Source organism: Cherax quadricarinatus, chromosome 4 (genome assembly GCF_038502225.1).
Source record: "Cherax quadricarinatus isolate ZL_2023a chromosome 4, ASM3850222v1, whole genome shotgun sequence".
Lineage (NCBI taxonomy): Eukaryota > Metazoa > Arthropoda > Malacostraca > Decapoda > Parastacidae > Cherax > Cherax quadricarinatus.
The window spans coordinates 77142783-77160502 of record NC_091295.1 but is presented as its reverse complement, the minus strand read 5'-3'; the positions used below and the strand labels follow the sequence as shown (position 1 = coordinate 77160502).

Below are 17720 nucleotides of genomic sequence, written 5' to 3'. Positions count from 1 at the left end.
CCTCTCTGTCTTACAATTATTACAACTGTGTCATGACATAGGCCTAACATAGCCTACCTCCTCTCTGTCTTACAATTATTACAACTGTGTCATGACATAGGCCTAATACATCCTACCTCCTCTCTGTCTTACAATTATTACATGTGTTGTGACATAGGCCTAATATAGCCTACCTCCTCTCTGTCTTACAATTATTACAACTGTGTCATGACATAGGCCTAACATAGCCTACCTCCTCTCTGTCTTACAATTATTACAAAGGTGTCATGACATAGGCCTAACATAGCCTACCTCCTCTCTGTCTTACAATTATTACAACTGTCATGACATAGGCCTAATACAGCCTACCTCCTCTCTGTCTTACAATTATTACATGTGTTGGGACATAGGCCTAACATAGCCTACCTCCTCTCTTACAATTATTACAACTGTGTCATGACATAGGCCTAATACAGCCTACGTCCTCTCTATCTTACAATTATTACAACTGTGTCGTGACATAGGCCTAACATAGCCTACCTCCTCTCTGTCTTACAATTATTACAACTGTGTCATGACATAGGCCTAATACAGCCTACCTCCTCTCAATCTTACAATTATTACAACTGTGTCGTGACATAGGCCTAACATACCTCCTCTCTCTTACCTACCTCCTCTCTGTCTTACAATTATTACAACTGTGTCATGACATAGGCCTAATATAGCCTACCTCCTCTCTGTCTTACAATTATTACAACTGTCCTGACATAGGACATAGGCCTAGCCTACCTCCTCTCTTACAATTATTACAACTGTGTTGTGACATAGGCCTAACATAGCCTACCTCCTCTCTGTCTTACAATTATTACAACTGTGTCATGACATAGGCCTAACATAGCCTACCTCCTGTCTTACAATTATTACAACTGTGTCATGACATAGGCCTAACATAGCCTACCTCCTCTCTGTCTTACAATTATTACAATGTGTCACATAGGCCTAACATAGCCTACCTCCTCTCTGTCTTACAATTATTACCTGTGTTGTGACATAGGCCTAATACAGCCTACCTCCTCTCTGTCTTACAATTATTACATGTGTCTAGACATAGGCCTAATACAGCCTACCTCCTCTGTCTTACAATTATTACATGTGTTGTGACATAGGCCTAATACAGCCTACCTCCTCTCTGTCTTACAATTATTACAACTGTGTCATGACATAGGCCTAACAGCCTACCTCCTCTCACAATTATTACAACTGTGTCATGACATACAATACAGCCTACCTCCTCTCTCTTGCAATTATTGCAAGTGTCATGACATAGGCCTAACATAGCCTACCTCCTCTCTGTCTTACAATTATTACAATTGTGTCATGGCATAGGCCTAACATAGCCTACCTCCTCTCTGTCTTACAATTATTACAACTGTGTTGTGACATAGGCCTAACATAGCCTACCTCCTCTCTGTCTTACAATTATTACAAGTGTCATGACATAGGCGTAATACAGCCTACCTCCTCTCTATCTTTCAATTATCACAACTGTGTCATGACATAGGCCTAACATAGCCTACCTCCTCTCTGTCTTACAATTATTACAACTGTGTCATGACATAGGCCTAATACAGCCTACCTCCTCTCTATCTTACAATTATTACAACTGTGTCGTGACATAGGCCTAACATAGCCTACCTCCTCTCTGTCTTACAATTATTACATGTGTCTAGATGTAGGCCTAATACAGCCTACCTCCTCTCTGTCTTACAATTATTACATGTGTTGTGACATAGGCCTAATACAGCCTACTTCCTCTCTGTCTTACAATTACATGTGTAGACATAGGCCTAATACAGCCTACCTCCTCTGTCTTACAATTATTACATGTGTTGTGACAGGCCTAATACAGCCTACCTCCTCTCTGTCTTACAATTATTTCAACTGTGTCATGACATAGGCCTAACAGCCTACCTCCTCTCTCACAATTATTACAACTGTGTCATGACATAGGCCTAATACAGCCTACCTCCTCTCTCTTGCAATTATTGCAAGTGTTGTGACATAGGCCTAACATAGCCTACCTCCTCTCTGTCTTACAATTATTACAATTGTGTCATGGCATAGGCCTAACATAGCCTACCTCCTCTCTGTCTTACAATTATTACAACTGTGTTGTGACATAGGCCTAATACAGCCTACCTCCTCTCTGTCTTACAATTATTACAACATGTAATATAGCCTGACATATTACAACTGTGTCTAATATAGCCTACCTCCTCTCTGTCTTACAATTATTACAACTGTGTCATGACATAGGCCTAACATAGCCTACCTCCTCTCTGTCTTACAATTATTACAACTGTGTCATGACATAGGCCTAACATAGCCTACCTCCTCTCTGTCTTATAATTATTACAAATGTCATGACATAGGCCTAATACGGCCTACCTCCACTCTGTCTTACAATTATTACACATGTTGTGACATAGGCCTAACATGGCCTACCTCCTCTCTGTCTTACAATTATTACAACTGTGTCGTGACATAGGCCTAATACAGCCTACCTCCTCTCTCTTACAATTATTACAACTGTGTCATGACATAGGCCTAACATAGCCTACCTCCTCTCTGTCTTACAATTATTACAACTGTGTCATGACATAGGCCTAATATAGCCTACCTCCTCTCTGTCTTACAATTATTACAACTGTTTCATGACATAGGCCTAATACAGCCTACCTCCTCTCTAACAATTATTACAACTGTCCTGACATAGGCCTAACATAGCCTACCTCCTCTCTGTCTTACAATTATTACAACTGTGTCATGACATAGGCCTAACATAGCCTACCTCCTCTCTGTCTTACAATTATTACAACTGTGTTGTAACATAGGCCTAACATAGCCGACCTCCTCTCTGTCTTACAATTATTACAACTGTGTTGTGACATAGGCCTAACATAGCCTACCTCCTCTCTGTCTTACAATTATTACATCTGTGTCGTGACATAGGCCTAACATAGCCTACTTCCTGTCTTACAATTATTACAACTGTGTTGTGACATAGGCCTAACATAGCCTACCTCCTCTCTGTCTTACAATTATTACATCTGTGTGTGACATAGGCCTAATACAGCCTACCTCCTCCCTGTCTTACAATTATTACATCTGTGTCATGACATAGGCCTAACATAGCCTACCTCCTCTCTCTTACAATAATTACAACTGTGTCGTGACATAGGCCTAATACAGCCTACCTCCTCTCTGTCTTACAATTATTACAACTGTGTCATGACATAGGCCTAATACAGCCTACCTCCTCTCTGTCTTACAATTATTACAACTGTGTCATGACATAGGCCTAATACAGCCTACCTCCTCTGTCTTACAATAATTACATCTGTGTTGTGACATAGGCCTAATACAGCCTACCTCCTCTCTGTCTTACAATTATTGTGTCTAGATGTAGGCCTAATACAGCCTACCTCCTCTCTGTCTTACAATTATTACATGTGTTGTGACATAGGCCTAGTACAGCCTACCTCTCTGTCTTACAATTATTACATGTGTTGTGACATAGGCCTAATACAGCCTACCTTTTCTCTGTCTTACAATTATTACATGTGTTGTGACATAGGCCTAATACAGCCTACCTCCTCTCTGTCTTACAATTATTACAACTGTGTCATGACATAGGCCTAACAGCCTACCTTCTCTCTCACAATTATTACAACTGTGTTATGACGTAGGCCTAATACAGCCTACCTCCTCTCTGTCTTACAATTATTACAAGTGTTGTGACATAGGCCTAACATAGCCTACCTCCTCTCTGTCTTACAATTATCACAAATGTGTCATGACATAGGCCTAACATAGCCTACCTCCTCTCTGTCTTACAATTATTACAACTGTGTTGGGACATAGGCCTAACATAGCCTACCTCCTCTCTGTCTTACAATTGTTACAACTGTGTCATGACATAGGCCTAACATAGCCTACCTCCTCTCTGTCTTACAATTATTACAATTGTGTCATGGCATAGGCCTAACATAGCCTACTTCCTTTCTGTCTTACAATTATTACAACTGTGTTGTGATATAGGCCTAATACAGCCTACCTCCTCTCTGTCTTACAATTATTACAACTGTGTTGTGACATAGGCCTAATACAGCCTACCTCCTCTCTGTCTTACAATTATTACAAATGTCGTGACATAGGCCTAACACAGCCTACCTCCTCTCTGTCTTACAATTATTACAACTGTGTTGTGACATAGGCCTAACATAGCCTACCCCCTCTCTCTCTTACAATTATTACAAATGTGTCATGACATAGGCCTAACATAGCCTACCTCCTCTCTGTCTTACAATTATTACAACTGTGTCATGACATAGGCCTAATACAGCCTACCTCCTCTCTGTCTTACAATTATTACATGTGTTGTGACATAGGCCTAACATAGCCTACCTCCTCTCTGTCTTACAATTATTACAACTGTGTCGTGACATAGGCCTAACATAGCCTACCTCCTCTCTGTCTTACAATTATTACAAATGTGTCATGACATAGGCCTAACATAGCCTACCTCCTCTCTGTCTTACAATTATTACAACTGTGTCATGACATAGGCCTAATACAGCCTACCTCCTCTCTCTTACAATTATTACAACTGTGTCATGGCATAGGCCTAATACAGCCTACCTCCTCTCTGTCTTACAATTATTACAACTGTCATGACATAGGCCTAATACAGCCTACCTCCTCTCTATCTTACAATTATTACAACTGTGTCATGACATAGGCCTAATATAGCCTACCTCCTCTCTGTCTTACAATTATTACAACTGTGTCATGACATAGGCCTAATACAGCCTACCTCCTCTCTGTCTTACAATTATTACAACTGTGTCATGACATAGGCCTAATATAGCCTACCTCCTCTCTGTCTTACAATTATTAGAACTGTCATGACATAGGCCTAATACAGCCTACCTCTCTATCTTACAATTATTACAACTGTCCTGACATAGGCCTAATACAGCCTACCTCCTCTCTGTCTTACAATTATTACAACTGTGTCATGACATAGGCCTAATACAGCCTACCTCCTCTGTCTTACAATTATTTCAACTGTGTCGTGACATAGGCCTAACATAGCCTACCTCCTCTCTGTCTTACAATTATTACAACTGTGTCGTGACATAGGCCTAACATAGCCTACCTCCTCTCTGTCTTACAATTATTACAACTCTGTTGTGACATAGGCCTAATACAGCCTACCTCCTCTCTATCTTACACTTATATAAAAACCTTCAACGTTTGCAACAATATACACTAATAAAATCCAATTTTTTTATCCTATGACAAATGCGTTTTTCTTAGAAGTTACAATGTGTGTTTGATAGTGAAATATGAACGTGACACACTAATAACATCTTGTTTGATAGTGAAATATGAACGTGACACACTAATAACATCTTGTTTGATAGTGAAATATGAACGTGACACACTAATAACATCTTGTGTTTGATAGTGAAATATGAACGTGACACACTAATAACATCTTGTTTGATAGTGAAATATGAACGTGACACACTAATAACATCTTGTTTGATAGTGAAATATGAACGTGACACACTAATAACATCTTGTTTGATAGTGAAATATGAATGTGACACTAATAACATCTTGTTTGATAGTGAAATATGAACGTGACACACTAATAACATCTTGTGTTTGATAGTGAAATATGAACGTGACACACTAATAACATCTTGTGTTTGATAGTGAAATATAAACGTGACACACTAATAACATCTTGTGTTTGATAGTGAAATATGAACGTGACACACTAATAACACAGGATAAATTGTCAGTCAGGTGGGATTTATTGCCTGCGATATTAAATCTACGGTCTAACACACCCATATTTCTCTCTCTCTCTCTCTCTCTCTCTTATTTACACTATATATATATATATATATATATATTACACTATATATATATATATATATATATATATATATATATATATATATATATATATATATATATATATATATATATATATATATATATATATATATATATATATATATATATATATATATATATATATATATATATATATATATACACTGATGTATATATAGTATATGTGGGTTTTGGCTGACCTTTGTGTGGAACGTCTGTGCGTGGAAGAGGTGTGGTGAGGGAGTGTAAGGTTGAGACGTGTGGTGAGGAAGATGGTGGGGGCGGTGAGGGTGAGGTCTCCGCTCTCCCTGAAGGTGAGGAAGCCCCCGGCACTCCCCCTCACCTGGTACTTGGCCCTCACCCTCACCTGAGTGAATGCCACCCTGATCACCCCCTCAGTTGTGTCTGGGGGTCGAGGCTTCTGTCCACGGCTGCTCTTCTTGCCACCCCGTGTGTTTTTCCTGCCGTGTTTATGTCCTCGTCTCCCTGAGGGAGCCCCACTGGGTATATCCTCAGTCTGTCTGTTCCAGTCACCAGTGTAGGGTTGGTCCTGGATGAGGTGATCCATATTCCAGTCCTTGATCAACGCAGCTGTTGGTGTCTGCTGCTGAAGGACCTCCCGTCCGGACACCTCGAAGCTCACCTGGCAGAAAAGATTTTTTTTAATTGAAATTCTAGGTATGAGCTAAACCTCTAGCGAGTCATGCAGCGCCTGGGAAGTAAGTGCTAATAAGCTTTGATCAAGTGAAGAAAAGCCCCATTACCTTGGATCAAGAGACCAGAATTACCATCAGAATTACACACCACACACACACACACACACACACACACACACACACACACACACACACACACACACACACACACACACACACACACACACACACACACACTGGATCTTGTGCTCACCCTGAGCAGTTCAGACATTGACATCACATATGAGAGGCCCCTTGGAGCTAGTGATCACATGGTTCTGAGTTTTGATTACATAGTAGAGCTGCAAGTGGAGAGGGTAACAGGAGTAGATTGGGAAAAGCCAAACTATAAAAGGGGGGACTACACAGGAATGAGGAACTTCCTGCAGGAGGTTCAGTGGGACATAGAATTGGCAGGAAAGTCAGTGAATGAAATGATGGAATATGTAACAACAAAATGCAGGGAGGCAGAGTAAAATTTTGTTCCCAAGGGCAACAGAAGTAATGGGAAGACCAAAGCGAGTCCTTGGTTTACCCGAAGGTGTAGGGAGGCAAAAACTAAGTGCAACAGAGAATGAAAGAGGTACAGGAGGCAAAGGACCCAGAAAAATAAGGAGATCAGTCGAAGTGCCAGAAACGAGTATGCACAGATAAGGAGGGAGGCCCAGTGACAGTATGAAAACGACATAGCATCAAAAGTCAAGTCTGACCCGAAACTGCTGTATAGCCACATTAGGAGGAAGACAACAGTCAAAGACCAGGTGATCAGGCTGACTAAGGAAGGTGAGGAACTCACCAGAAACGATCAAGTATGTGAGGAGCTCAACAAGAGATTTAAGTAAGTATTCACAGTGGAGACAGGAAGGACTATGGGAAGACAGGACAGAGGGGGACACCAACAGGGAATACACCAATAAGTGCTGGATGACATACACAACTGGGGAGGAGGTGAAGAAGCTGCTAAGTGACCTTGATACCTCAAATGCAGTGGGACCAGACAACGTCTCCCCGTGGGTCCTTAGAGATGGAGCAGAAATGCTGTGTGTTCCATTAACCACAATCTTCAACACATCCCTTGGAACTGGGCAACTACCTGAGATATGGAAAACGGCAAATGTAGTTCCCATTTTTAAAAAAAGGAGACAGAAAAGAGGCGCTAAACTACAAACCTGTTTCACTGACATGTATAGTATGCAAAGTCATGGAGAAGATTATCAGGAGGAGAGTGGTGGAGCACCTGGAACAGAGCAAGAGTATAAACGCCAACCAGCCTTCTGGAGTTTTATGATAAACTAACAAAAGTAAGAGACGAGAGTGAGGGGTGGGTTGATTGCATCTTCTTGGACTGCAGGAAGGCCTTCGACAGAGTTCCTCACAAGAGATTAGTGCAGAAACTAGAGGATCAGGTGCATATAACGGGAAGGGCACTTCAATGGAACAGAGAATACCGGACAGGGAGGCAACAACGAGTCATGATACGTATGAGGTATCACAGTGGGCATCTGTGGCGAGCGGGGTCCCGCTGGGGTCGGTCCTAGGACCAATGCTATTTTTGGTATATTTGAATGACATGATGGAAGGGATAGACTCAGAGGTGTCCCTGTTCGCAAATGATGTGAAGTTAATGAGGAGAATTAAATTAGATGAGGATCAGACAGGCCTTCAAAGAGACCTGGACAGGCTGGACACGTGGTCCAGCAACTGGCTTCTCGAATTTCAACCCTGCCAAATGCAAAGTCATGAAGATCGGAGAAGGGCATAGAAGATCGCAGACAGAGTATAGGCTAGGTGGCCAACGACCGCAAACCTCGCTCAAGGAGAAAGATCTTGGCGTGAGTATAACACTGAACACGTCTCCGGAAGCACACATCAACCAGATAACTGCTGCAGCATATGGGCACCTGGCAAACCTGAGATTAGCTTTCTGATACCTAAATAAGAAATCTTTCAAGACACTGTACACCGTGTAAGTCATGCCCATACTGGAGTATGCAGCACCAGTTTGGAACCCTCACCGGGTCAAGCATGTTAATAAATTAGAGAAAGTGCAGAGGTTTGCGACAAGGTTAGTTCCAGAGCTAAGGGGATTGTCCTATGAAGAAAGGTTGAGGGAAATCGGCCTGACGACACTGGAGGACAGAAGGGATAGGGAAGACATGATAACGACATACAAAATACTGCGTGGAATAAACAGGGTGGACAGAGACAAGATGTTCCAGAAATGGGACAGAGAAACAAGGGGTCATTCTTGGAAGTTGAAGACTCAGATGAGCCACAGGGATGTTAGGAAGCATTTCTTCAGTCATAGAGTTGTCAGGAAGTGGAACAGTCTGGCGAGCGATGTAGTGGAGGCAGGAACCATACATAGCTTTAAGACGAGGTATGATAAAGCTCATGTACCAGGGAGAGAGAGGACCTAGTAGCGTTCAGTGAAGAGGCGGGGCCAGGAGCTGAGTCTCGGCCCCTGCAACTACAATTAGGTGTGTACACACACACACATTTTTAACTACCACAATAGTAATCACCATCCTTCTCACAATTAACAATGATGTCGGTACAGTCTCCTAATTAACAATTTTTATGATAATGTTTGTGAGTAATGTTGCCATAAGTGTCGCACCGGCGTCTACAATACTTATATTCTGCACCTGCAGAATGAGAGGTAATGAAGTTTGATCCTAGGAAGACGAAGATAACTCCACTACCTTGGATTAGAACCCTTCCAGCAACATCAAAACATTGCTCTAATAATGGCTTATAATACCGGCAAGTTGATAATTAAGACAAATGAACAACACTTAAGTAACTTTATGGAAGATTTATTTCACCTGCACAACAGTCTTCTTCAGTCGATTATAACATAGGAAACTAACTTTTAGAGGTGGTCAGTCCCTCAGCCTCAGCAGATCATGGAGTTACGTAAGGAGCTGTGAGAGGATTAAATCCTAAGTAGTTATTTTCCTTACGTTCGATTGTTTATTGTTTTGTGTTGTGATGAGGAACTGTTACTCTGTCTTTCACTATATTCATTTATAACGGCACAAAACATACTCAACCCCTGCCAATTTGGATTCAGGAAAAATAAAAGCACTAATGATGCAATCATAAAAATGCTAGATCTGCTTTACACAACATTGGAAAATAAGGAATATCCACTAGGAATTTTTATTGACCTAAGAAAAGCTTTTGACACAGTAGACCACGGCATCCTACTCCACAAACTTGACCATTACGGTATAAGAGGCCATGCGCTTGCATATTTCAAATCTTACCTTACTAATAGGTATCAGTATGTCACCATTAAAGACACAGCATCAACAACACGGCCACTTGATACTGGAGTTCCGCAGGGAAGTGTCCTTGGTCCCCTGCTCTTCCTCATATACATCAATGATCTTCCAAACGTATCCCAACACCTGAAACCTATTCTCTTTGCTGACGACACGACTTATGTCATCTCTCACCCTAATCTTGCCACCCTCAACACCATTGTTAACGAGGAGCTGATCAAAATATCGACTTGGATGACAGCCAATAAACTTACGCTTAACGTTGACAAAACCTACTATATTATGTTTGGTAGCATAGCAGGAGATGCGCAAATTAACATTAAGCTCGACAACACTCTAATTACCAGGCATAATGAGGGCAAATTCCTAGGCCTATACCTCGACAACAACCTGAACTTCAGCACCCATATCCAACACATAACCAAAAAAGTATCCAAAACGGTTGGCATCCTCTCCAAGATACGATACTACGTACCGCAAACTGCCCTTCTCACACTATACCATTCACTTATATATCCATACCTCACCTATGCTATCTGTGCTTGGGGATCAACTGCAGTAGCACACCTAAAGCCAATAATAACCCAACAAAAAGCTGCAGTAAGAATAATCACTAAATCCCATCCCTGGCAACACCCCCCCCCCACTCTTCATAGATCTAAACTTACTCCCTGTTCAGTACATCCACACTTACTACTGTGCAATCTACATCTACAGGGCCTTAAATTCCAATATCAACCTTGACCTAAAACGCTTTCTTGATAGTTGTGACAGAACCCACAGGCATAACACCAGACACAAACATCTCTATGACATTCCCCGTGTCCGACTAAACCTTTACAAAAATTCAATGTGTGTCAAAGGTCCTAAAATCTGGAATACCCTACCTGAGAACTCTAGAACTGCAGACACATTCATCACCTTCAAAACTACTACCAGAAAACATCTTATCTCCCTGATACACCCTGTCAACTAATAATACGAATACCACCTGGTGGTTCACACTTACACTCACTCACCCATTTGACCATAAACAGAAATATCAATCTCAATCTCAAAATAATGAATCTTAACTAGTCAAAAGTTGGCCTGTGATACTCCAATACTGAAACTATGTACTGTGCCAAAACAAAAGCATTCACATTGCTAAACTCACAACTAGTATTTAGTCACTTAGCCATAATACCAACTTACCTCATAATTTTGTAATATTTTAAACTTAAGATTTAATTTAAGTCTGCCCGAAATGCCTAGCCATGCTAGGTGTTCTAGTGGTACACTCTGTAATTATTATTTTACTACATGTAAACCACACAATAACCAAATTCTGTAAACTCAGCATTGTAATACTTATAGAGAATAAAGTTTGAATTTGAATTGAATTGAATTGAATTACCCCTACAATTATAACAAGTTATATACTAAACGAAAAGTGAGGTGTAGCAGCTGGAGGTGAGGTCGCAAGTGATCGTGGCTCACTAATGGAAGGTCATGCTGAACAGTTTTTGAACAAAGGAGGTTACAGGAGACTTCCCCAGCACGAGGACAGTATGTTTCGCCGGTGGTGAGGCATGTAGACGGAGCTAGAAATACTGGACCAGAAATGGGGTGTGGTAGTAGCAGATGTCATCACAGGAAGTGGGGCCCAAGCAGCGCTGGCCCATGCTAAGCAAGTCCTTCTTAAATTCATCTTTTCTCACACATAAGACAGTATCAACAAGCAGTAGAGCAATACACCGTCTTATATAGCAAGATACCATGGTGCTGCTGTGTTGTATTTATGGTGAGCACCACCGCCCACACTTCACTTCTGCATCAATATAGCCACCCGTCTTTATGACTCTCCAGTGAATGGAACTGAACTTTTTAAGCAAGAGGTGCAGCAGTCGCAGGTGGTGTCACAATGGTCAAATGTGACACCACCTACGACTGCTGTACCTCTCCTGCCTACGGTATATAAGCTACTTCTCCGCAGATATGCTGTATTCTCTTCAAGATTGATGGACTGACCACATCGACTCAAGGCTGAGAGACTAATTACCTCAAACTCCTGTTCTTCACCGTTCTCCTTTGCACGGACTGGTGAAGCCACTTTGTGGCGAAACGTTTCCTCAATAAAGATACCCAAGAGTTGCACATGTGTCTAATTTATCAAAGTATGATAGATTGTTCTATACGTTTAGACAGTCGGAAATCGGGTCCCACTGTCCGTATAGCAGTATTTGGACTTTTCCAGAAAGTACAGCTTCTCCCGAAGGTTGGTGGAGGTGAGAATATGCCCCTGTCATATCTAAACAAATATTTCTGGTACCGGTTTGATGGAATACTGTAACAGGTAGCTAACAGGTAGGTAGGTGGTATCCTGTTCCCATATAACTATTCCCGTTATATGGGTAACCTCAGTATTCATCTCAAGAAGGTAAAATATTATATCAATAAAGACCCACGAGTGCTGCACCTGTCTTATTTAGCCACTTATCTCCACAAAACCGGGTGGATAGGCTTTAAACCTAGCAAAGCAAGAGGACTTACCTCCTGCACGGAGAGTGAACTGAGTCCTTCGAGAGTGAGATTATCTAGTAGCAACCTGAGTCTCAGAAGGTCACCCTCGTGGAGGTACTTGAGGGTTGAGGAGGAGTGGAGTGGTTCCAGGGGCTGGGACATACCCAGTCGTGGTTGTGGTAAGTGTGCAGAGCTACCCAGGGCGGCCAGACGTGACCATACCTTGTGGGCCAGGTCATGGGTCACCGGCAGAGGGGTAGTTGGCACCGTGGGAGGGTAGCCAGGGGGCGCTGCCGGAGGGTAGCCAGGGGGCGCTGCCGGAGGGTAGCCAGGGGGCGCTGCCGGAGGGTAGCCGGGGGGCGCTGCCGGTGGGTAGCCAGGGGGCGCTGCCGGAGGGTAGCCAGGGGGCGCTGCCGGTGGGTAGCCAGGGGGCGCTGCCGGAGGGTAGCCGGGGGGCGCTGCCGGTGGGTAGCCAGGGGGCGCTGCCGGTGGGTAGCCAGGGATTGCCGCTGTGAAATGGTCAGGATGCACTTTCGGAGAGTAGCCGGAGGGCCCGGCCGGAGGGTAATCAGGGGGCTCCGCTGGGGAATAGCCAGTGGGCAGAGTGGGAAGGTAGCCAGGGGGCGCTGCTGAGTCGTCTTCTGTGGCAGAGTAGCTCGGTCTTCCCTCCTCCAGAGGCCACGGTGCAACATGATCATCCTCAGCTACACGTACCTCACCTGTAAGTCAGAAAAATTAGACACAACTAGAGTGACCTGGAGAACTTGAGGAACAACATCTGCATGACTTGCAGGTGACCTGGTGTGTATTCACTGAAGCCAGGTTCCCTGGTGTGTGTTCACTGAAGCCAGGTGGCCTGGTGTGTGTTCACTGAAGCCAGGTTCCCTGGTGTGTGTTCACTGAAGCCAGGTTCCCTGGTGTGTGTTCACTGAAGCCAGGTGGCCTGGTGTGTGTTCACTGAAGCCAGGTGACCTGGTGTGTGTTCACTGAAGCCAGGTGACCTGGTGTGTGTTCACTGAAGCCAGGTGGCCTGGTGTGTGTTCACTGAAGCCAGGTTACCTGGTGTGTGTTCACTGAAGCCAGGTGACCTGGTGTGTGTTCACTGAAGCCAGGTGACCTGGTGTGTGTTCACTGAAGCCAGGTTACCTGGTGTGTTCACTGAAGCCAGGTGACCTGGTGTTGACTGAAGCCAAGCAACCCGGTGTTCACTGAAGCCAGGTGACCTGGTGTTCACTGAAGCCAGGTGACCTGGTGTGTGTTCACTGAAGCCAGGTGACCTGGTGTGTATTCTCTGAATCCAGGTGGCCTGGTGTGTGTTCACTGAAGCCAGGTGACCTGGTGTGTGTTCACTGAAGCCAGGTGACCTGGTGCGTGTTCACTGAAGCCAGGTGACCTGGTGTGTGTTCACTGAAGCCAGGTGACCTGGTGTGTGTTTACTGAAGCCAGGTTACCTGGTGTGTGTTCACTGAAGCCAGGTGACCTGGTGTGTGTTCACTGAAGCCAGGTGACCTGGTGTTGACTGAAGCCAAGCGACCCGGTGTTCACTGAAGCCAGGTGACCTGGTGTTCACTGAAGCCAGGTGACCTGGTGTGTGTTCACTGAAGCCAGGTGACCTGGTGTGTATTCTCTGAATCCAGGTGACCTGGTGTGTGTTCACTGAAGCCAGGTGACCTGGTGTGTGTTCACTGAAGCCAGGTGACCTGGTGTGTGTTCACTGAAACCAGGTGACCTGGTGTGTGTTCACTGAAGCCAGGTGACCTGGTGCGTGTTCACTGAAGCTAGGTGACCTGGTGTGTGTTCACTGAAGCCAGGTGACCTGGTGCGTGTTCACTGAAGCTAGGTGACCTGGTGTGTGTTTACTGAAGCCAGGTGACCTGGTGTGTGTTCACTGAAGCCAGGTGACCTGGTGTGTATTCTCTGAATCCAGGTGATCTGGTGTGTGTTCACTGAAGCCAGGTGACCTGGTGTGTGTTCACTGAAGCCAGGTGACCTGGTGTGTGTTCACTGAAGCCAGGTGACCTGGTGTGTGTTTACTGAAGCCAGGTGACCTGGTGTGTGTTCACTGAAGCCAGGTGACCTGGTGTGTGTTCACTGAAGCCAGGTGACCTGGTGTGTGTTCACTGAAGCCAGGTGACCTGGTGCGTGTTCACTGAAGCCAGGTGACCTGGTGTGTGTTCACTGAAGCCAGGTGACCTGGTGTGTGTTTACTGAAGCCAGGTGACCTGGTGTGTGTTCACTGAAGCCAGGTGACCTGGTGTGTGTTCACTGAAGCCAGGTGACCTGGTGTGTGTTCACTGAAGCCAGGTTACCTGGTGTGTGTTCACTGAAACCAGGTGACCTGGTGTGTGTTCACTGAAGCCAGGTGACCTGGTGTGTGTTCACTGAAGCCAGGTGACCTGGTGTGTGTTCACTGAAGCCAGGTTACCTGGTGTGTTCACTGAAACCATTTGACCTGGTGTGTGTTCACTGAAGCCAGGTGACCTGGTGTGTGCTCACTGAAGCCAGGTGACCTGGTGTGTGTTCACTGAAGCCAGGTTACCTGGTGTGTGTTCACTAAAGCCAGGTGACCAGGTGTGTGTTCACTGAAGCCAGGTGACTGGTCTGTGTTCATTGAAGCCAGGTGACCTGGTGTGTGTTCACTGAAGCCAGGTGACCTGGTGTGTCTTCACTGAAGCCAGGTGACCTGGTGTGTGTTCACTGAAGCCAGATGACCTGGTGTGTGTTCACTGAAGCTAGGTGACCTGGTGCTCACTGAAGCCAGGTGACCTGGTGTTCACTGAAGCCAGGTGACCTGGTGCTCACTGAAGCCAGGTGACCTGGTGTTCACTGAAGCCAGGTGACCTGGTGTTCACTGAAGCCAGGTGACCTGGTGTTCACTGAAGCCAAGTGAGTTGGTGTTCACTGAAGCCAGGTGACCTGGTGTTCACTGAAGCCAGGTGACCTGGTGTTCACTGAAGCCAGGTGACCTGATGTTCACTGAAGCCAGGTGAGCTGGTGTTCACTGAAGCCAGGTGAGCTGGTGTTCACTGAAGCCAGGTGACCTGGTGTTCACTGAAGCCAGGTGACCTGGTGTTCACTGAAGACAGGTGACCTGATGTTCACTGAAGCCAGGTGACCTGGTGTTCACTGAAGCCAGGTGACCTAGTGTTCACTGAAGCCAGGTGACCTGATGTCCACTGAAGCCAGGTGACCTGGTGTTCACTGTAGCCAGGTGACCTGGTGTTCACTGAAGCCAGGTGACCTGGTGTTCACTGAAGCCAGGTGACCTGATGTTCACTGAAGCCAGGTGAGCTGGTGTTCACTGAAGCCAGGTGACCTGGTGTTCACTGAAGCCAGGTGAACTGGTGTTCACTGAAGCCAGGTGACCTGGTGTTCACTGAAGCCAGGTGAGCTGGTGTTCACTGAAGCCAGGTGAGTTGGTGTTCACTGAAGCCAGGTGACCTGGTGTTCACTGAAGCCAGGTGACCTGGTGTTCACTGAAGCCAGGTGACCTGGTGTTCACTTAAGCCAGGTGACCTGGTGTTCACTGAAGCCAGGTGACCTGGTGTTCACTGAAGCCAGGTGACCTGGTGTTCACTGAAGCCAGGTGACCTGGTGTTCACTGAAGCCAGGTGACCTGGTATTCACTAAAGCCAGGTGATCTGGTGTTCACTGAAGCCAGGTGACCTGGTGTTCACTGAAGCCAGGTGACTTGGTGTTCACTAAAGCCAGGTGACCTGGTGTTCACTGAAGCCAGGTGACCTGGTGTTCACTGAAGCCAGGTGACCTGGTGTTCACTGAAGCCAGGTGACCTGGTGTTCACTGAAGCCAGGTGACCTGGTATTCACTAAAGCCAGGTGATCTGGTGTTCACTGAAGCCAGGTGACCTGGTGTTCACTGAAGCCAGGTGACTTGGTGTTCACTAAAGCCAAGTGACCTGGTGTTCACTGAAGCCAGGTGACCTGGTGTTCACTGAAGCCAGGTGACCTGGTGTTCACTGAAGCCAGGTGACCTGGTGTTCACTGAAGCCAGGTGACCTGGTGTTCACTGAAGCCAGGTGACCTGGTGTTCACTGAAGCCAGGTGACCTGGTGTTCACTGAAGCCAGGTGACCTGGTATTCACTAAAGCCAGGTGATCTGGTGTTCACTGAAGCCAGGTGACCTGGTGTTCACTGAAGCCAGGTGACTTGGTGTTCACTAAAGCCAAGTGACCTGGTGTTCACTGAAGCCAGGTGACCTGGTGTTCACTGAAGCCAGGTGACCTGGTGTTCACTGAAGCCAGGTGACCTGGTGTTCACTGAAGCCAGGTGACCTGGTGTTCACTGAAGCCAGGTGACCTGGTGTTCACTGAAGCCAGGTGACCTGGTGTTCACTGAAGCCAGGTGACCTGGTGTTCACTGAAGCCAGGTGACCTGGTGTTCACTGAAGCCAGGTGACCTGGTGTTCACTGAAGCCAGGTGATAGAGACAGGTTTTCCATAAATGAACTTCAAGTATGAACAGAAAAATCTTGGAATTTTTCTTGTAACACACACCAGTGAAGTGAAGAGGCGGGCCCAGGAGCTATGACTCGACCCCTCCTTCCACAATTAGGTTGAGTACACAAAATCTAAAACGGAATTGTCCCACTGTCTAAGAGAAGGAATGAGGTGACAGGTGACGTGATGGAACTGACAGAGTACCAGTAGACTACTGCACTTTCTTCATGGTGCTCTACGGTGAAGGATGGTCTGGATATTACTATGGTGAAGGATGGTCTGGATATTACTATGGTGAAGGATGGTCTGGATATTACTACGCTGAAGGATGGTCTGGATATTACTATGGTGAAGGATGGTCTGGATATTACTACGCTGAAGGATGGTCTGGATATTACTACGCTGAAGGATGGTCTGGATATTACTATGGTGAAGGATGGTCTGGATATTACTACGGTGAAGGATGGTCTGGATATTACTACAATGAAGGATGGTCTGGATATTACTACGGTGAAGGATGGTCTGGATATTACTACGCTGAAGGATGGTCTGGATATTACTACGCTGAAGGATGGTCTGGATATTACTATGGTGAAGGATGGTCTGGATATTACTACGGTGAAGGATGGTCTGGATATTACTATGGTGAAGGATGGTCTGGATATTACTACACTGAAGGATGGTCTGGATATTACTACGGTGAAGGATGGTCTGGATATTACTACGGTGAAGGATGGTCTGGATATTACTACGGTGAAGGATGGTCTGGATATTACTACGGTGAAGGATGGTCTGGATATTACTACAGTGAAGGATGGTCTGGAT

The 17720-nt window shown here is 45.1% G+C and overlaps 1 protein-coding gene across 1 annotated transcript in view; it reads right to left on the bottom strand.

The window, feature by feature from the left end:
- LOC128684426 (uncharacterized) overlaps positions 1-17720 on the bottom strand; it is a 157549-nt gene that overhangs the window by 24119 nt on the left and 115710 nt on the right. The window contains exons 3-4 of the mRNA XM_053770574.2: positions 12470-13158; positions 6153-6595 (exon numbers count right to left, since the gene is read on the bottom strand). Of these exons, the coding sequence (XP_053626549.2) occupies positions 6153-6595; positions 12470-13158 (1132 nt within the window). The remainder of the gene's footprint in view (positions 1-6152; positions 6596-12469; positions 13159-17720) is intronic.